The sequence below is a fragment of the Tauraco erythrolophus genome, chromosome 11 (genome assembly GCF_009769465.1).
Source record: "Tauraco erythrolophus isolate bTauEry1 chromosome 11, bTauEry1.pri, whole genome shotgun sequence".
In the NCBI taxonomy this organism is placed as follows: domain Eukaryota; kingdom Metazoa; phylum Chordata; class Aves; order Musophagiformes; family Musophagidae; genus Tauraco; species Tauraco erythrolophus.
The window spans coordinates 906,693-926,451 of record NC_141475.1 but is presented as its reverse complement, the minus strand read 5'-3'; the positions used below and the strand labels follow the sequence as shown (position 1 = coordinate 926,451).

The following is a 19,759-nucleotide window of genomic DNA, read 5'->3' as shown; positions in this document are numbered from 1 at the left end:
GCTGCTGAGAGACGGTCGATCTTAAAAATAATTGACATTTTGAGGTGTTAGGCTGGAATGAAAAAACGAGTTTTGCTTGCTGCACACGTCTGCATACCAAAAGTACGGGCTCCTGTGCCACTAGATAGCTGGTTTATAAACGTTCAGTTGGGGTTATTTTCCAAGACCGAGTTATCGAGCGGTAAAAAAACTTATAAATTTAAGGTTGAGATTTAGTTCTCCCATCCTGCATTCTTAGCATAGCTCCAGCTGCCTTTCAGGAGACCAGCGGAGGGACAAAACCTCCTAAAGCTGATCCTGAGAGAAGGGGTGTAGCAGACACCCTATTTCAGACAGAAAGTCAAAAAAAAAAAGGTGCCAAACTCGCTGCACGGGGACAAGTTACCCCGAAAAGGGATCGGTTTTCTCTCTAAGTCAGCCTTTAATTTTTTCTCTCCCTTCCCAGTTTCCTCCACGAGATCCACGCAGGAACGCTCCCCTCCTTGCATCCCTGGAACGTGAATTCTTTTTGAGCCTCTAAAATATGTGTAATATTTACATTTCCTTCTGTCTCCTGCTTTATAGCAGTTGTTTAAAGACACTGGCAACTCAGCCAGGAAACAATACAATGGCAAAGCTGCTGCTGCTTCTGCATGTTTCACAATACACCATTCGGTGAGATGGACCACTCTGCCCAAAATGCAGCACTGATAAAGGAGCTGTGAAGAGTCCTGTGTTTGTTTTGAAGTCCTGCTTTCCAGAGGCCCCACGAAACACCCCCCTGCTTCCACCATCGAAAGGTAGCTCTTTGGAGAAGGCATTTATCAAACCAGTTGGGGAAAAGAAACGTTACCTCGCTGCCACCACTATGGTTTTTTGGGCTGAATAGATGGTGAAGCAGTGTGGGACAGCCCATTCGTTCTCACTCTCCTCCACCTGCAGAAAAAAGAAATGTTTTTTCTCATCCCTGCTCAGCGACTGACAAACACTAAGAACGCCCTCCTGGGCTGGCTAGGAACTCGAGTCACGATACGATTACCACCTGGTTGCAGTAAGTGGAAAACAGCTACTTTTTTAGGAATGCCACCTACTTCAAGCCTACTTTGGCTCTACACAATAATCTACACGGTGCAGTTCTACTGCCACATCTCTAGCAGCACAGGAGGGCTCTGAGCAGGACTCAGCCTGGTACTTACCGGGGGGTCGAGCACTATCAGCTGCAAACCAAGCACAGAAAGAACAGTCCCGTTAGAACAGGGAGGTGGGGGGATCGACTATACGCCCGAGTGCGTGCACAACGGGGAAAAAAAAACAGGACAAATCCCTGTTTCCAGCTCAGCCTCTCTCAGCCGCGCGAAAACCCACGGTCAAAAAGCTGTGCTCCAGCTGTTTTGCCAAGGAACAAGCTCATTGCCCGCAGGCAAGGCTTTGTTTGGCACACAGGCTGGGGCACGTGAAGGCCCAGTCCATGGCCAGCAGGACCACGGGCAGCTGGCCCAGGAGCAGCCTGCGGCTGCGGTCCTCGTGCCCTGGAGGAATGTCTCAACCTGCTCAAGGCAAAGTCAGTTCCTCAACGCTGCGATGCAACTTGACAGCACTCACCAGCATGCCATGCAGGGGAAGGTGTCCATGAATTTTGAACTGATTTGTCCCAGTAACTCCTTTGCTTGTGTACAGTAACATGTCTGAGAACTGGAAAAGGCAGGGAGAAGACAGTCAACATTCTGAAGACAGCAGGTAGGGCCAGGGATTTTTTTCACATCTTTTAAAATATCTGTTGTTTAAAGGCAACTGTAGATGCACAAAAACCCACCATTTCTCACTCAATTTGGCCTACTTTCTTTGAAACCACTCTTTTGTTTATCCACAAGAGAGACAATTAATTTAAAAATCCTGTTTAATCAACGTGCCATTAAGGAAACAAGCTGAACAGACAGTGCTGTCACAGTCACGCTCTATCTAAAAATCCCTCAGAGTGAGTTTTCAGTTACAATTGCTGATTTTCATCCCAAGCACATGAAAACACACTTGCACAACAACTTTATCTCGAAGACCTTGGGTTTATGAAAACCAGAAGCATCACTCACCAGAAAGAACATCCGCTGCTGTAAACCCTTCTTGGTGAGCTTGTACAAGCAACCTTCCCGGATAAACTCCTGCAGCAGAAAATGAAAGGTTAGGCAAAAAGCTTGGTCTTTCCCAAACACAGCGAATTTTAATGGCTCTTTTTTCTCATCCCAGAGCGTACAGATAGTGATTGGTGCCCAGCAATGATCCTTAACATTCGCTCAACGCCAGAAAACACCTTTCCTTCTGTTTTGTAATGTGAATCAGCTCCTTGCTGCAGCCAGCATTTAAATCAACGAAGCAAGAGAAGGGAAAGGAGCAGAGTTCCTGCTGAAGCCCAGCAGTTCACCTATTACACTTACATCCCACCGCGGCGATTGCCATAGCATCCCAAAAATACGCGATGCTCCTGTACTGATGCTCAGTACATCTATCGAAAACAAAGAAACAAAAAGCCAAGCAGGAAACTAAACGAACTCCTAGAAAACACTGAGTGGCCCATCCCAGTTCTGCCCAGTGACGCGGCTCTCACCACTGCCACGTTCTCTGTGCAGTCTCAGTGCACGGACAGAGATCGCATCGGACGGACACACGCAGAGCTGGCGGTGGGTTTCCTATGGAGTGCGTGACGTGCCGCTTCCCACTCGAACACAGAGCACTGTACCCCAGTGTACCCAGTATCTGCTGTACTGGGAACACCAAGCTGTAGCCAGAGTCTAGGCAGAAGCATTTTTAATCTACTCCCTAGGACACCACCAAGATCTCCATGGGACCTACTGCGAAGACAATTACACAAAGCCTTTCCAGTCGTTCCGTAGAACAGAGAGGCGGTGATGGCAAAGGCGTGGTCCAAAGTCACTTCTTTGGCAATAAAACCAATAAAGGCTCTAAAAACTAAGCCAAGGCACATACCCTGCCCGGTGCTGTGAGATTATCTATACCAATCAAGTCGTGCTGCAGCTCTGTCAGCTTCTGGAAGTTCTCCAGGCGGATGAGACTGTGCTGCAGCTGAGATGTCATTTCTGCGACCTCCTTCAGCGCACCTGCAAGGAAAACAGCATGTCAGGAAAACCCAGACCACCACTTTTATCCCTGGAAAATTGACTCTGAAATTTATGGCCAGGTTTAGAATAGTTCAGTTGGAAGAGACCTACCACAATCACCTAGTCCAACTTGTTAAAGCAGATTTTATAGCTACTCAGCGGCAAAACGGAGACTAGCACACAACTTCATGGCACCTCCTGTGCTTCTGGAGATTCTCAGATGTTCCACATAGAGAAAGTATTTACCATGTAGCCAAAAGTAAATGAAAAAATTAAAGCCAGCTATTTCTGCCAAAGATCACTTTATAAATGAATGATATTTACTATGCAACATTTTGACACTACAAAGCAGTTAATTTTTGTCACGTTTTTACTTATAAATGACAGAGTTCCTAAAAACCCTATTTTTTTTCCCTACTAGAGAAGGGGACAAGAAAAGGACTAATTTTCCAGCTTTGATTGAAATATTAAGATCCAACAAGATTACAGTGAGAAGAACACTTCCCGAACACCAGAAAAAGCCCTTGTCCTATGCAAAGAGAACAGTCTACATCGAAGTTATCTTCTGCATTTTCCAAACTATTTAAGTTAAGTAAAGTTTAATAGTTTTTTAAAGTTTCATAGTTTTCCAAACTATTTAAGTTAAGTAAATTTTCTATCTATTGCAGAAAGCTTCAGAGCCCTGCACCGCAGCACGGTAGAAAAGTAGTGAAACCTGGCACCAAAAAACTTAAAGAAAAACAAAGTTAATTTTAAAATGTAAGCTAAACTTTTTTTTTTTTTTTTTTTAATTAAGCTGCCTTCTGCCAGTTTTCTGCTGTTCTACTTGGTACATTCTGGGTTTTTTCCCATGATACTTAACTAATTTAGCATCTACCAAGCAGCTGTGGTTTCAGCAATCTAAATCAAAGCTCCTGTGCATTTCACAGAGCTGCCTGCGAGAGTCAGAGAGGTCCTGAATGGCAAAAAAGTGTTCCCATTGGATTTGGAGATGTAACACTTGTTGTCTCCCACAGGGGACAGGCAAAATTTTGCAAGTTGGTGGGAAGGGGTTCCTGCCTCGTGCATCTACAGCGGAGAGCTCACTCACTCCGGCAGTCTGCGAAGTCCCGGTGCTCTGCCGTGTAGTGCTTGCAAAGTCTCCCCAGGATCAGCTTGTAGTGCATCAGCCTCTGGATGGGTTTGAGCAGAAACGTGTTGAGGGGCAGGTAGCAAACCTTCTGCAGCTCAAACTCCTTGTAAACCATTTCCAGCTTCTTTAGGCGTTTCGTTGCTTTCTCCAGTTCTGTCAGGACCTCGTCATGCTTCTGCAGATAACTGGTAAACTCCTGTGGAACCGTGCGAAAATTTTCATGGATTTCATAGTGAACAAGAAAAAACACCCACTCCCCACTCTACTGTTGTCTCTGGCCATCACACAAGCCAAGACTGCATATACTGTCATAAATACTCACAAAAAGAGCATTCACAACATCATACGGTTCAACATTTAAAGAAAAAAACAACAACAAAACTGTATTAAAGTAAAAATATTTGCTCAGTTGTCCCGTGAAGGCACTCTACTCCAAATAAAGGTGACTTCATTTCAGAAGAAACCACTCTGCAGTTAAAAAACATTTGTATTTTGGAATTAAGCAGCTTTATGAAACAGTGTCTCCGCGGGGGAGTGTTCGAGTTGTGCAAATACCGGAGAGATGGTGAAGCTCATTAAATAATTTTTCTTTCTCTTCTGCTGAATAACCAATAAACAAACAACCTTTTCTCAAGGTAAATAAGTGGTCAAACAAGCAACAGGGGCATAAAGTCTTGCTCTAAATACTTTATCGTGTTTTCTTTTAATTTGTTTGTCAACAATAATTGCTTGCAAGTCACTTCAAGTTCAGTGGAAATACTAAACCGTCAACTCTCATCCTTAATAAAAGGAAAAAAAAAAAAAAAAATCAATCCATCAACAATCCATTACTTTACTCCTTCATTTACCTTCAGAGTACGCATATTCCTGAGCATGACGTCTCCAATGCGCTGATAATCTCCTTTCACGTGAGCATTGGTTCTTCCTTCCCTGAAACACACCGACGGAGATGAAATAAGAAGGGGCAGTACGAGAAATTTCCATTTCTTCCCTCCACCTTCCCCTGTGCTTGAAGACATAAGCTTTGAGAAATGCTCCCTGGCTCCCAGTGTATTTTAAGGACTGCTTTAGTAAAATTAAGGAAACAGTACTAACATTAATGCTTCCTCTATCCTTTTTTAGCCACTTGACATTCTCGTTTCACTATTCAGGTTGAAAACTTGGTGCAGCAGATATGGAAGCTGAATAAATAAAATAAAGCCATGCTTAGGAAACTGAGCAAGGAAGAGAAATGAATTTGTGTGAAAGTCTGTTTGGGAGTTTAACCTCTCAGACTTCTGGATAATTGTCTTAACATGATCCCACCTGGATTTATTTTTGTTCGGACTTCGTTTACGTTAACCACCCCCTTTTCAATGGTAATTATATTCTAATATATTACACCTCAGGTCAGAAGGAAGTAATATAAAGGTTAAAAGACTAAAAACATGCTCTTTGAAATAAATTGTGCTGCAAGAACTGAACTCTAATCTTAATTACCAAAAACCATTTCCTAGATTTTCGCCTGGAGATTCATTAACTGGAAGGTGTTGAGAGACCCACACGTCATCTTTTTGACCTCGTGCCCCTGCTCTTTTCTAAGGCTAGAGAGACAACACCAGGTCACAGTCACGGTTCGACTCGATGATCTTAGAGGTCTTTTCCAACCTCAATGATTCAGTGAGTCTGTGATTACAGAAGCCTTGGTCTGGTGTACAACTCACACAACCACAGGATGTTACGTCCCAGGCAGTGCTTGAAAAGTGAGCTTTGCAAAAAAAACATTTAGTTGTTTTGTTCAAACTGTTAATTTGTTAAAATACTTTTTTTCCCTTAATTCTATTTCAGCAGAAATACCAGGTGAAGTATAGATTAAATACGGTTTTGGCAGGAGGGCTTAGGACCAGGTGCCCCCGCCCGCCGCCCAGGCACTGCACTGTTGGTGCTTACCAGAGCGACAGCCTTTGCTCAATCTCTTTCAGAAAGCCTCGATGAAACTCATAAATTGGGTCGATGTTAGAGAAGAGTAACGTCATCAGGCCCTCTGGCATAGCGTTCTCCTTGACGACCGCGCTGCGAAACCACTGCCGGAGAAAACACAAATTATGGTAAATTTTTCTATTTCAGAAATTAATCGCTAGCGTAAAAATTTCTGCTCCTGCAGCCATGGGCGAGGAGAAAGTGTGTGCACAGGGCAACAGCAGGAAGGAAGGAGAAATATTTAGGGAAGACGGAATCTGGGAAAGATGAAAAGATGTCAAGATGTCCTTTCTCTCCTCGCCAAACATCACGAACATCAGGCTCGTTGCTGGTTCTGGGCACAAGCATGTTTCTTGGTGCAATGATGAAACGGTTGGTGACGGCTCTAAATTCCAGTCAACTACCGAGCAGCTGCCACAGCTGACGTCGCACCGTCGCTTGTGCTTCAACGCAGACACAACTGCTCTTTCATAAAACTTGGAGCCCTGTCCCAGTTACTCAGTGTGATAGTTTGATGTGTGGGGGGGTGTTCTGGTGGCAGGAGAGGGGATTTGCTCCCTGTGCCACCAGATCTGAGTCCCATCCCCCCCCGGGGGAGGTTGAGCCAAGGCGGCGCCTCTGCGAATTGCCCTATTTAAGTTGAGACAAAGGGGCGGGAAGGGGCTTTTTGCTCAGGAGCGAGGAGAGAGCAGGAGGGCGCGGCCCTCGCTCCCGGCTCCCGGCCGAGCGGCCGCTCGGGCCCGGGCCGGCGCCATGTGCTCAAGATGGCGCCGGGGAAGCCGCATGGGGGACTCGGTAAGCGCCCCACTCCCGGGGTGCCCGCCGGGCCGAGCTTCCCCAGAGAGGATTAATATCTAAGAGAAGACAACCACAACGACCGGGTCAGCCAAGATGGAGCAGGAGGAGGTGTACTGGAGCTGAGGCTTCCCTTGCAAATCGGTGTGAGATAGCAGGCGGCCCCCCTGCAGCCAGGGTGTACTCAGCGGAGCAGCGACCCACTCGTGGCCCGTGGAGAAACCCACGTCGGGAAGGAGATGCCTGAGCCCAGACGAGGTCGTGGAGCAGGGGATGCACGACCAGGTACTGTTGATAATGGGGCATGGAATGCACGACGAGGTCGTGGAGGCATCTGGAGACCGTGGGACGACCCACGCCGACGCGAGTGGCAGCAGCTCCCTAAGAGGCCGAGACTGGTAAAGCCCGAACTGGTGCGATCCATGGGGAGGATTGCAATCCTGCGGGCAGGACTTACTTTGGAAAAGTTTGGGGACTTTTTCTTTGTGAGTAGGGGATCCACCGAAGCAAGGGAAAAATGGTGTAAAGACTCCTCCTCCTTTTAAGAAAAGGAGCGGCAGTGAACAACATGGACGGACTGACCTGCACTTCCCATTCCTGTCTCCCTGCGCCGCCGGGGGGGGGGTTTGAGCCAGGAACGAAAGGAAACGGGGTGGGGAGGTTGTTGTGTTTAAGATCGGGCCTTGTTTTCTCTTTTCTCCTCTCAAGTAACCGGTTTTCTTGTTCCCTTGTGTCTCTTGTAACTGTTAATAAATTATTTCGTTTTAAGAAGTAAGCCTGAGTCATGTTTTGCCCGAGACCATGTTTGGTGGGTGCTCCCTTTTCGGTTCTTGTCTCGACCCTCAGTCCAAAAAAAAAAACCACGACACTCAGGAGCTGGAGACACTGCAACTGTTATCATTTCCCGTTCCCCGCTTTCTGGCAGGGATGTGAATGCTACAAAAGTCCTCGGAGGTGCCAGGTGTTCTCCTGTCTTTTAGGGGAAGTGGTGGGAAGCCTGTAGGAGTATTTGGAGTGAGATGGTGCTCACTGAGCTCGCAGAGAACACCTCGACTGAAGACGGAGGGTGGTGAGGGACTCAAACTTCTCTTTGATGAAATTAAAACAATAGCTTATAGAAACACAACAGTCACCGTGTTCAAACTTGGAGTAAAAGAACAAAGGCCAGGTTGGATGAGGCTTTGGGCAACCTGGTGTAGTGGAAGGTGTCCCTGCCCATGGCAGGGGGGTTGGAACTGGGTGATCTTTGAGATCCCTTCCAACCCAAACCATTCTGTGATTCTAAATAGCTCTTAAAGAAAAAGAGTTGGAATCTCAAGGTGTCCTCCAAACAAGGACTCACTTGTCTACTCTGGGTGAAAGGAGGAGAAAAGGAGGGGAAAGAAAAAGCAGCAACAAAAAAAGACCATCTCCTCAAACCCCTATGGATCCTTAATACGCTTTGCGATTTTCATCTGCTCTCGTGATCAGAGGGCACAAAGAGAAAAGCTTCCCAAGGAACACCGCAGAGATGATGGCCAGATGGTGATCAAGAGCTGACAGCAACGACTACCACTGAAGCTGAAAACAAAACACTCTCAGGCTGTCCCTGTTCACAATTTTCAGAGAGAAAGTTTGCCCCAGACAGCAAAACGACCTGTGATGTGGCTATTGGAGCTAACGATGGAAGTCTGGAGAAGATCTCTGCTATCCCAGAGTAGGACCTACAGAACAAGGAAGGTAACAGCCACATGGCTCATGGGTTATGCTTTATCATAGGACTTCCTTCTTCCGCTACCTGGAAGAAATTCCATGTTTTTCCACATTAACAGTTACAAATCTGTTGAGAAAAGGAAAACATTAAAGAAAGTCAAAACCCCTTACCACGGTAATAACCTCCAGGTCCTTTAAATACGTCCGTTCTGTGGCAAGAATCTCCTTTGCTATGAAGTAGGCCTTGTCGGTTGGATAGCGCTGCAAGAACACAAAGGAATCCCGAGGCATTAAACCAGAAATGCTCCATTTATTACCAAAGTTCAAACCTTACACACGTTTTCCCCTTGCTGTGTGCAAATGAAGCAGCTGGTTATCGGCAGCGCATCTCTCCGTTCCGTACCGTATTCTCAACCGCTGACTTTATTTGTATTTCAAGAGTATTAAAAAATAATGTCAGCTACATGAACTTCCATGTCAAAATCCAGGGAGCACTTTACAAGAACACGGAAACAGTCATTCCAGATTTTCTAGGTTTTAAACACTTCTCTAATCCAACAGGACACAGCAGATTCACAACACAGTCCTTTTCCAAAACTACTCCGTTTCCACTCGCAGCTTTTACCCAAATCCTTTGACGACCATATTGATTAGTTAAGAAAACACAAAAATCAAACTACATCAGTCGTTGGCTCCAGAGCTGCTATTCAAAGAAAAGAGAAGGCAGAACGGACACGGAAGCACAAAGGAATGAAGTGGTGAAGAGATGTTCTGCAGCTGCAGCAAACCACAATCAGAGCTAGTCTGAAAACACACATTACTAAAAATCACATTAGTAATATTAAGGAATTAATCACATTTCAAGCCAAGATGCTGCTCTGCCTCCTTAGCTCACCACGCCGTGCCGCAGCTTTGTGCCAAATCCTTGCCTGGTGAAAATAAGTGACAGGAAACCCACTTGATCTACATAAAAATCTGGCCTTCTCCATCTTTGTCCCTCTTGAGGGTAACACAGCTTTGAACTAGATGATCTTTGAGGTCCCTTCCGACCCTAACCATCCTATGATTCTATGATTATTGCTCCCTTTTCCTTGTACATATCAAGTTAATAAAAAATTCTCTTTTGAAGACACTTCAAGACGCCCTCCAGCACCACCAACACAGCTACGCAGTGCTTCTCAGTCCTCCATCTCAATACTGCTCATGGAGGAGACGTTTTCCCGGTTGCTCAGTAGTACATCTATTGATAGCCATTTTAGCCCCACAGAATCCCTGGAGGGGTGTATCCCCAAATGAATTGATTCTGAGAAACTCGTTTCAGGTTATTTTATGCTGCTCACCGCAGTCCCACACATCAGTGCCTCCCCAGGGGCACCACAGCATGGACATAGTTCCGTTCCCTCCACAGCCATCCTCCTAACGTACCTGTCTCAGGTACACGGTGTCAGGGAAAGTCCTAACTACTCTTGGCTTCAGGTATTTTTTGTGGTTTTTTTTTGTTTTCTTGGGCTATTTACTTGACTGTAGCCTTGTGAACTCTCAAAACGCTGCTGAACCTCAGTGGGCATCCTTCTCAAACAGCATCTTCCCAAAGGGTACACCGTCATTTTTCCACTCTCCCTGCAGACCGAGGTGACACAGCTCTTTTATCTCACTTACCAGCTTCCTCCTGCAGCACTTTAACTGTTTTGAAACGCCCCGTTTATCAAGTGATGGAACAACAAACACTGCCTTGACTGCAACTTCAGCAGTCTCTTACATGGTACGAGATTTCCTCCTAAGAGACACAGGTTCTGTGTGAACGCAGCTCTGTGTACGCCTCCTCCTGGGCTCTGCACAGGGTGCTGCAGTGCCCAGTGCCCTTAAGGGACTGACTTCTATGGAAAAACATAGAGGTTCCCAAGGCGAAGCAAAGCTGGGTCATGGAATCAACCACAGGCTGTGACAAGAGGCGAGATCACCCTCACCTCTGTAGCCACGGCAGAGGTGGCCTTGCTGCAAGCTCTGCACGGCATCGCCGTACACAAGGGCACCTGCTGCCTTCATCCCTCTCGGCATCGCCTCTCTGCTCGGAGGACCCCCAGCAGCCTCCCAGCTCCCCTGGCCCTGCCACCATCTCATACTCATTTAAAACAGCTTCTTACAGAGTTACCCTCAAGCCACGTGTATCACCTAGTGTATTGTTGAGAGCCCTGGAAAGGACCCTGCCTGTCCCCACTCCACACCTTGTGCTTTGATCCTCACTCGAGGGCTTTTTCCCCAGTCTCAAAAATATTTTTCTGGATTGTTTCTTCCTTCACAACCTACGGAGTGTGAAGGCACACGAAAACACACCGTGCCCACAACCTTGCACTTTTCACAGCCTGCATGGATTACCCCTTTCATCACCTTTCAGCACTTCGGCAGGTTTTCACTTTATTCTCCAGCTGACTGCATGCTCGCTGGAGGAACAGAAGATGCTTTTCATTCCCCAAGCATCTTACCTTCCTTCCTCCCTCCACACTGCATCATCGCTTTCTGTTTAACTCTCTGAAGTTCCTGCTGCTTTCCAAATTGCTCCCTGCTGAAATTTAGTGCCCTTAATTTTCTTTTCTTTTTTTTTTTTTTTTTTGTGTGTGTCTCACATCAGTCTGAACTGAACCTCCTGTGCTGAGTCCTGTCAGACCCTGTACCAGAAGCACCGAGAAGCGGTACCGCTGTCACGGTGCAACAGGGGCTCTGCCAAACACCTTCATTACTGGTCAGGCACTGCAAGAGGAAAGAAAATCAATTCATGCCTGAAAAAAATAAACACAAAAACTCTCTGAGGAAGCAGTTTGCTTTCGAAGTCCAAAGAAAACATTCCTACAACCACAGCAGGCACCGAGGCGAATATCCCCGCTGGGCAAAACTAGTATTTCACTGTGCTATGTACACACAGTCCTACCTGGAAACCTTCAAACACTCACCAGATGCAGTAACACCAGCTCATGCCGAGTGAAGAGCTCTACCCTGAACTCAAAAAGGCCAAAGATAAAGAACTATGAGACTCTGAAAGACTTTCCTGCCTGCCTTGCACCTACATCACAATGACACAAAACTATCGAGTCTGGAAAGAAACAAATAAACAATAATTTCCTACACACAAAAATGCTGAACTTCTCACTTCAAAGACTTCAGCAGTGTTAAACATAACTCTGGGTGGGGGGGACTCACAAAAAAACCCCACACCACAAAAGCCCAGTTTCTACCCTCTTTTAAAGTGGGTTGCTACAACCAACCTCCATGAGAAAAGGAACCAGGAGAAATCCACCAGTAAGAGGAAGGAAAACCACAGTGACTTAAAAAGAATGAAGTTACAAGAAAACTGAAGTTTTCTCAAGGTTTCAGTACAGCAACAGCAGCATCACCGCGGAGCCGAAAGCACACACGGCAAGAGCTGAAGAGTTTACAGTGTCCTTCAAACCAGAGCTCCATGAATAGTGATACTGTAAGATTACATTTTTCTTGCACAGCAAAGCTGCAAAACTGCTGTGAAATTTAACTTGGTTCAATTTAACCAGTTTAACATTGCTTTCTCCCTGGGTTTGTTTCACTTAGAACACTGCCTTCAAATGGAGAAGTCTCAAAAGTTGACCAAGCTTAAGACCAATTACAATAAAAAAAAAAATTCCCCTTCCAGGGTTCTGACTTTTATAAATTAGATTCAGCCTGCAAGAGAAGGCAAGCTGCTGAATCTGGCTTTGCAGAATGAGGCAGAAGGGACTGGGCTGCAGTGCTTGGGACGGACAACGCAGTCGCTGCCCGTGATTTCCAGGCTACACTATGCCTGCTAAAAAGTTAAATGAGAAGAAGTATTAAAATTAACCTACTGAAAACTAACAGTAGAGTGATCTGTCAAAGCTATAAACTCTACGTCAAAAAGCCTGACTGAGACAGCAAGGCTGAAAGTTGGGGGTAGGTGGGTGGAACCAACCCACAGAGTTGCGTTGTGCCCATTTCAGCTCCGTCTTTCCTTAAACCTTCCTCTCTCCTGCAAGCACATACTCATACCGCATCCACCCTACGGGTGGTTCTTCACAGCATTGCACAGTCTGGCTCAGTTATTGAGGGTCCCCAGGAGAAGAGTGCCTGGAGGACCGTCCTGCAGAGAGCTGCTCGTGTCCCTCAGGTTGCAGCGCCTGGCTGCACGGAGCTGCACAGCAGATCTCAGAAAGGTCCTTCAGTGTCCAGAAGCAATCATGGGATAAGTGAGCTTCCGAAGCACTAAACCCAGAGCGGCACCTTTGCTGGTGGTGAGATTTCTGTACATTCCCTGAGCAGCTGAGAGTCAGGAGATACAGTGCAAAGACTTTCGGATCATCAGCTGAGATGAAACAAGAGTGAGCACGCTTGCACCCGTTGGCATCAAGTACCACGCAAAGACATGGTGAAGATAGCAGACAGCATGGGCCTGTGACCTTCCTGCCTAAGGATCCTGACGGAGGTAAGACAGCCAGAACATTGGATGGGGCAAGCAGAAGAGCAGGAGTAAGGAGCACGCAAGGTGGTTTCTTCAAGGCTACACAGAAAACTGTAGGTTACAGTGTGGCCACTGACTCCGTAAGGAACTGAGTTTGAACAACGGAGCCTTCCTTGCACTGTAATGGAAGGTCTTGGATCCTCCTCAAGTACCAAAGAGCCAACGACCCTGGCTGCTCTCTTTCTCTCTCTGCAGGCAGGCGAGGCAAGGGGAGCAAAGCAGCTTGCAGAAAAATGGTTACAGAAGCCTGCTGTTAGGTGGACTTCTCCACGTTACCAGGAGGAACGCAGTGTTCCGTGGAGTGCAGCTTGTCAGGTGTCCTACACCATGCCCCTACAAAGGCCAAGTCTGGTAATTTGTTACCCACAACTGAAAAGCAGCCAAGGAATGCATGGGTTAATGTATGCGCACGCACACGCTCACTTATTTCTCCTGAGCACACCTAAACGCTCGGAGTCATTGCTTAAGAAAGAGGAGCTGGCTGGACTAGGAGATTTCAAGAGGTACCTTCCAACCTCAACCATTCTGTGGTTGCAGATCCTTGTTATTGCTAGCAACCACTGTGAAAGCCTGGTCACATGGTCCCGTGTGGATAAAATAGAAAATCCGAACCACAAACTGAAATCTGGCCGCCTCCATCATTCTGAAAAACTGTGGAGGCCACGAAGCCAGCACTCACCAAAGCTCAGGATCAGATGTCAGTATGAAGCAGTACGTCAGCTTTGCCACACGGACCAGAGGAGGCTTGCTGCACAGAGCAGGTAAGACTCTGGAGAAGGTCCTGGGAGACGTCGGTCAGAATTTGTGGATCACCACCACTTACTTCACCTTTCAGAAAGGCTCTGCAGAGTTCCAGTGCACAAGAGGATATGGATATAGATAAGGCACTGGGGCAAGGAGGCCTTGCTCAGTGGTGCTGAAGCACAGAGCGAGGAGCTGAAGTTCATGTCTCAAGGACTAAAGGTGGAATCAACTCCAGAACAGAAGCATTCTGTAATTAGGATCACTCCAGAAAGGAAGGGTGAATCCTGAGCTCTACATGGGGGTGAGGAAAGCCTCACATCCTAAAACATGCACCTCCCTCAACTTCACAGCTTTCAGTGGTGATGCTGGGGAGTTACCAGGTAAGGCAACCAGTGCTTCCTGGTGGAAAGAAAGGAAAGCAGCCTAGGATAAGGATCATTACCTAGCCATAAGCACATCTTGAAGACCTAAAGTTGTTCCTGCTTTGAGACTTGCTGTACTCACAAAAGTCAGAGGCAATTTTGCATCCTTCTTTTCAGAAAGCAAGCCTCAAGCTGCCGCAAGGCCAGAGCACTGTCCATGTCTCACCAGACAGAAGCACTATCCATGGAGAGGGCAGCTCCAAGGATACAGCCAGCTCTGCTGACAGCCCGTGACTGACTGGGTGCAAGAGGATTCACCGTGATGAGAAAGCTGAAGTTGAGGTCAGGTCCTCTACAGCCCTAGGAGACACCTCAGGACCACTCTAAAGGTCCTGCTATGATTAGAAAGAATGGCTTGGAGGACCAACGTACGGTGAGATGGACCAACGAGACCATGGTGAGACTGCATGGGAAGTAAGGAACCTCAGAAGAAGGCACCTCATATATAAACAAACGTTAGCTCTCTGCTCCTCTCCACGCTGGGAAACAAAACTATTTTGGAGCACATAACGACACACAGCACTTGGCACAGGTATCGCAGTCCAGCGAGCCGACACGGGTTACGCATGACAGCATCCAGCAAAGACAAGGCCAGGTTCAGTGCCACCGTGCGACACAATCTGTCGTCACTGAATGAGCCAAAGGCAACCAACGTCCAGAACTGAGAGCCACCTGCCCCACCAGCCTCTCGGCGTACCGCCCTGGCGAGAACTCACCTGCTTCGGAGTGCCCTGTCGAGAGTCTCAGCACAGAGACGGGGTTTTACACCCTAATACAACAATTACAGCCCAAAAGGCACTGAGGGCACCGCTACTGTTCTACATCAAATACATATTAACTGTTTCCCCCAAACAGCCCATCTTAGGAAGCCACATCTCTTAAGAGTATCTCAAGTTGGAAGGGACCCAGAAGGACCATGGAGTCCAACTCCCTGTCCCTCGCAGGACGCCTAACACTGAGCCACAGGACTACAACGCAGGCTTGGAGCGCCGCTGCCTGCCACGCGGGGCCCTTGGCAGCGAGTCCTGCTCGAGCAGCGGGAGGTGGTCCCAGCAGCTGAGGCTGAGAAGACCCCTGCGCCGACAACGAGATAAACGAACCCGACCAAACCTTCAGCACCGGAGTTTTTGACACCGACCACCAAACACATCTGTTCTGTCACATGTAACACGACCAACATTCACTCCTCACCTGAAACCATCACTTTTCTTGTTTTGTAAATTCCCAGTCACGGCGTCATCTTACCTTCCGTTTCAGTTCGTCCTCCTCCTCTATCCTGGCACCGCCGGCATCGCTGAGCACAGGGCTCAGGAGAGGAGATGAACCCTGGCCGGCTGCGTTCAAGTTCACCTGGAACGCCGGGTTCAAGCCCAGGGGACTCTTGAGAACAAGGGAAGAGAGCTGAGGATGGTTCACTGGGAGGCCTGGGTGGGAAAAGAACGAGAAGATGGAGTGGGAAAGGAGAGAAAATGGTGTCCAAGATAGCACATCTAAGACGATTACCCACTGTTACTGTAAACCACAATTGCAATCTCACATTATTAAAAAAAAGGGAACAGAAAACAAACAAAAAACCCCAAACACATCCACAGACATCAGTTTGTATCTCAAAGCCAACGGAGCATTCCCTGCAGCCCAGCTCTTCCATGGCAGCTGCTAAGGACAGTCACCTTTATAACTATGTTTAAGGGAAAGGATAAATTGTTTCCTAAAAAGTGCTGAAATCCTGCTGGGTTTTGTTGAGTAGCAGCAGGGTTCGCAACACAGCATTATTCTGCATTAACGAGAACACAGCTTTTAATTTTTCCTCTTTTAAAATCAGAATCACTTTTCACCCCAGGGAAAAGCTAGGACAAACCATTCTACCACTCTCCACTTCAGAAAAAAATCCAGAAGATAAAGCTCATTAAAAATACATTCAGAAATCACGGAATCTCCAAAATTGTCCTAATGGGAGAGGAAAACATATTGCTATACAATAAGGGAGCATGCAAGAGATTCCAGTCCTGGCTCTTCTAAGCACATGAATAGAATAATCTCCTGATCTCAAAGGAAAACAATTTTGCAGCACTGAGCGTTAACTGGATGGAGACAATCCTCTTGCCCAGCAAAACTGGTCTGAAGCAGGAGTAACGTGCACTGCTTTGCTTTACATTATTAATTGTCAATTTTTTTTTTTTTAAGGTGTTATTTCATTTGTGGACCCTTTGCAGACTCCTGACATAGAAGGCACCATCCCACTGAATTTAAGCCTATGGCAGTTGCTGCTCTCCTCTCCTCCGCAGACTCCCTCAAAACAGCACACAGACACTTCTTGGGGTTCGCAGGGAAAACCACTGCTCAAGAACTGCTTTTTGGGACCAAACGAAGGCAACAGACACTCTGATTACTCACAAAATTCCTACCTAACCTCACCTTTTCTTTTTTCTGTTCTTCCCTACGACAAACAGACAAGCCTCGTCACATCAGGCAAGCGAAGGAGCACCAAGCACGCTCTCACCGTGCTGCCCAAACCCCCGGCCACGCTCACGGCCCTCCCCAGCACGACCGGTTGTGCGTTACGAGCAGAAAGTGAAGGCGACATCACCTGGCCAAAGGCAAACGGAAAAACCGAAACCAAAAATGCCAACTCATCCATTCTCAGGCTACTTAAAAAAAAAAATCAACCCAAAATGCTAAAAAAAAAAAAAAAAAAAAAAGTGGATACCCAGTATTTCTGGGCACGGGGCACAGGGGCGGGAGGAGCAGCAGCCAGGGGCTCTGCGGTTCACCACGGGCAGGAGCAGCTGCTGCTCTCCGGGCCGGGAAGCAAAGCCACGGCGGGACGCCCGGCCGCGGGACCACGAGCGCGGGTTTCACCCTGACAAAGGCAGGAAGCTAAACAGTGCTGCGCTCGGTCACCTGGAAGAGATTCGGATCATCGGGGCTGCGGAGTTAACTATTAATACGCTAGGCAAGCAGCGGCATTCCGGAGAGGATTTCTGTTCCTGCCTGAGCATTCCTGGCATTCCCACTGCTTTGAATGTTAGTGGAGAAAAGCAACGCCTGGCGTTTGTTTCACCTATACGGGGACAGGAGTTTATGGGAAGTTTGCTTTTACATGTCGGGGACGCTGAAACAGCAGCTTAAAACCAAACAAGCTACAAGCTTATAGGGGTAGGAGCTTCTTTAAATTCTTGGAATTTAACGCCATGTAGCAACATGTTCCAAAATTTGTGACTTGAGTTGCTTCTGGATAGACGGAATCAGACACAAAAGGGCTGTAACCTGCTACTCGCAAACTCCGCCGCCTGCTCATTTCAAACCAGTTGTTCCAGTTTTTATCACCTCCAGCAGGTGAAGCTGGCCGTTAAGTTCCTTGCAAACACCTGCTTGTTTGTACCGACAGCAAGAACCCCGCTGCCCGGAGCCAGAGCGATCTGGGAAAATAAGAGGCACGTTCAGCTCCTGGAGAAACCTGAAAGGAGCAGCAGAGCCCACCATGCAGAAGCACAGGGCTTCCCCTCTCCCCACGCCGGGTAGGGGGTAACCTACAGATGCCAACGCCTCTCGCGTCTTCGGGGGCAGGAGCACCCCTGCCCTGCACGCCCATGGCTAGAGAAGGACACCCTGCTGCTCACTTCCCCAGGACGAAAACAAGAAAGAATTCAGGAGGGAGCTGTGACAGCTGCAAGTCGTAACGGGCTGTCAACTCGAAGGGCAAATTCAGCAGGGGGACTTTCCGAGGTTCAGATTTTCTGAGGTTCATGTGAATTCTGGAATTTGCCTTTTCCAGAAAGGACTACAAAAGGTCCTGCAGCAGCTTGGGTTAGCTTTTTTGCTAACGTCAAAATGTTTGCTATCAACTCAGTATGACGGCGCATCTTGGCAGATGACGTTACAATCGTGAATTCAAAGTTTCATTCTCCTCATCATCCAACAGCGTTTCTCCGCTAGAGCAGCATGGAGGGAGCTCACGGTCAAGCAGGTGAGACGGAGATGCTCCATTCTCCCAGGGAAGGATGGTAAAGGAAGAATCCGTGCAGCAGTTGGAGCAGCCGCTGCCAATTTCGACGGCTGCCCAGTGCAGAAAACTCCTGATCAGGTTGAAGTATCGGTGCGAAGATCCAAACAGGTAGATGACTTCCTCCGACATCACACCCTGGTGCTCCGAGGTCCTCCCTGCCCCGCAGGCAGCAGCAGCCTCCAGGCAGATTAAAAGGGACTGTTCTTTGAGCGGGATGTTTCCAAGTTCAGCATTCTGCGTGAAGTGGAAATTTATTTTCTACGTGTAAGTCACAAGAAAACCATCCCAGATGAGGACGCAGCAGTCAGGGTTTCCGTTCGGTGACACGGGCATCCAGTGATGTCAACCAGACCCCCACAGACACGGCTGTGTTCTGCACAGGACAAATTCCTGCTTTCACATCACGCACACAAACGCACTTAACTCGAGGCAACATCAAAAGAAGCGTCGGTTTGGTGTAACATTCCACATACTCCAAGACCTTTAAGAATACTGATAGTTCATTACACGGTGTAGTTATAACCATGCAAGCAAACAAACCCACAGCTTCATAAAAGGACCAGCATGTGTATAATTGGAGAAAGCAACAACAAAAAAAGTCAAGTCTAACAGTAAAAACACGGCGAAAGCACTGCAGTTCGCATGAACACAGCGATGGACTTCGGTGAGGATGCTGGCCTTGTCTCTCACAGCTACTGTGTAATATGGTCAAACTGGTTCATTATTGCTTCCGCTGCCTCTTCTTTTGTCCAGGTATAAAAATGCAAAAGCCTCTAATACATAAAACTATGATTCAATACAAATGTTTGTTCGCTCTACTTTTTACTGAGGGGATCATCAGTGTATACAGATGTGAAGGTTCATACTCAAATTTGGAAAAGAAACATGTTTAGAATATTACACAAAACCAGTCGTGAGAAGTTCGTTATGGGATTAGAAAACAACCTTAAGCCAGCTGCTGTAACCATCACCTTACCTTGTATTTTCTTCAAGAGTACGGCAATCCCATCCCTCTCACTGACACTATTACAGCTAATATACAATTTTTTCCTTTTTTTATTCCTCAATATATCTATTTAGTCTCCAGTATCCAAAATCCACTCTTATTTGCCTCGCTAATAGAAATACTACAGAGATCTTCTCTAACCTGTCGGGCATTGCGCAGGGAAAACAATTCTTTACCCCTTGCAAACTTTGGAGACGTGGCTAGTGAAGGAAAATTTTGGAAAACTATCACCCGACATCAATCAGCAATGCCAGGGAAAACAAGGAAGAAAGCACACAGCAGCCAGGTTTTAAGTCTGACTTGTAATTTGCTAAAATAAAAAAAAAAAAAAATATACATCACTGCGGCCATGGGGATGTTAACTAAAAAGATGAGAGTTTGATTTTCAGATCCGAAATATCGAATCCAGAATC

At 47.1% G+C, this 19,759-nt stretch overlaps 1 protein-coding gene across 3 annotated transcripts in view; it reads right to left on the bottom strand.

Moving 5' to 3' along the window:
- FARP2 (FERM, ARH/RhoGEF and pleckstrin domain protein 2) overlaps positions 1 to 19,759 on the bottom strand; it is an 85,918-nt gene that overhangs the window by 6,453 nt on the left and 59,706 nt on the right. For 2 of the 3 annotated variants that reach the window (XM_086618180.1, XM_086618179.1), the window contains exons 13-21: positions 15,580 to 15,758; positions 8,839 to 8,928; positions 6,151 to 6,284; positions 5,070 to 5,151; positions 4,180 to 4,417; positions 2,959 to 3,089; positions 2,067 to 2,135; positions 1,582 to 1,671; positions 833 to 915 (exon numbers count right to left, since the gene is read on the bottom strand). In XM_086618180.1, coding sequence (XP_086474306.1) covers positions 833 to 915; positions 1,582 to 1,671; positions 2,067 to 2,135; positions 2,959 to 3,089; positions 4,180 to 4,417; positions 5,070 to 5,151; positions 6,151 to 6,284; positions 8,839 to 8,928; positions 15,580 to 15,758 — 1,096 coding nt within the window. Of the gene's footprint in view, positions 1 to 832; positions 916 to 1,175; positions 1,197 to 1,581; positions 1,672 to 2,066; positions 2,136 to 2,958; positions 3,090 to 4,179; positions 4,418 to 5,069; positions 5,152 to 6,150; positions 6,285 to 8,838; positions 8,929 to 15,579; positions 15,759 to 19,759 lie in introns of all 3 variants that reach the window. The other variant, XM_086618181.1, reaches the window with a different exon arrangement.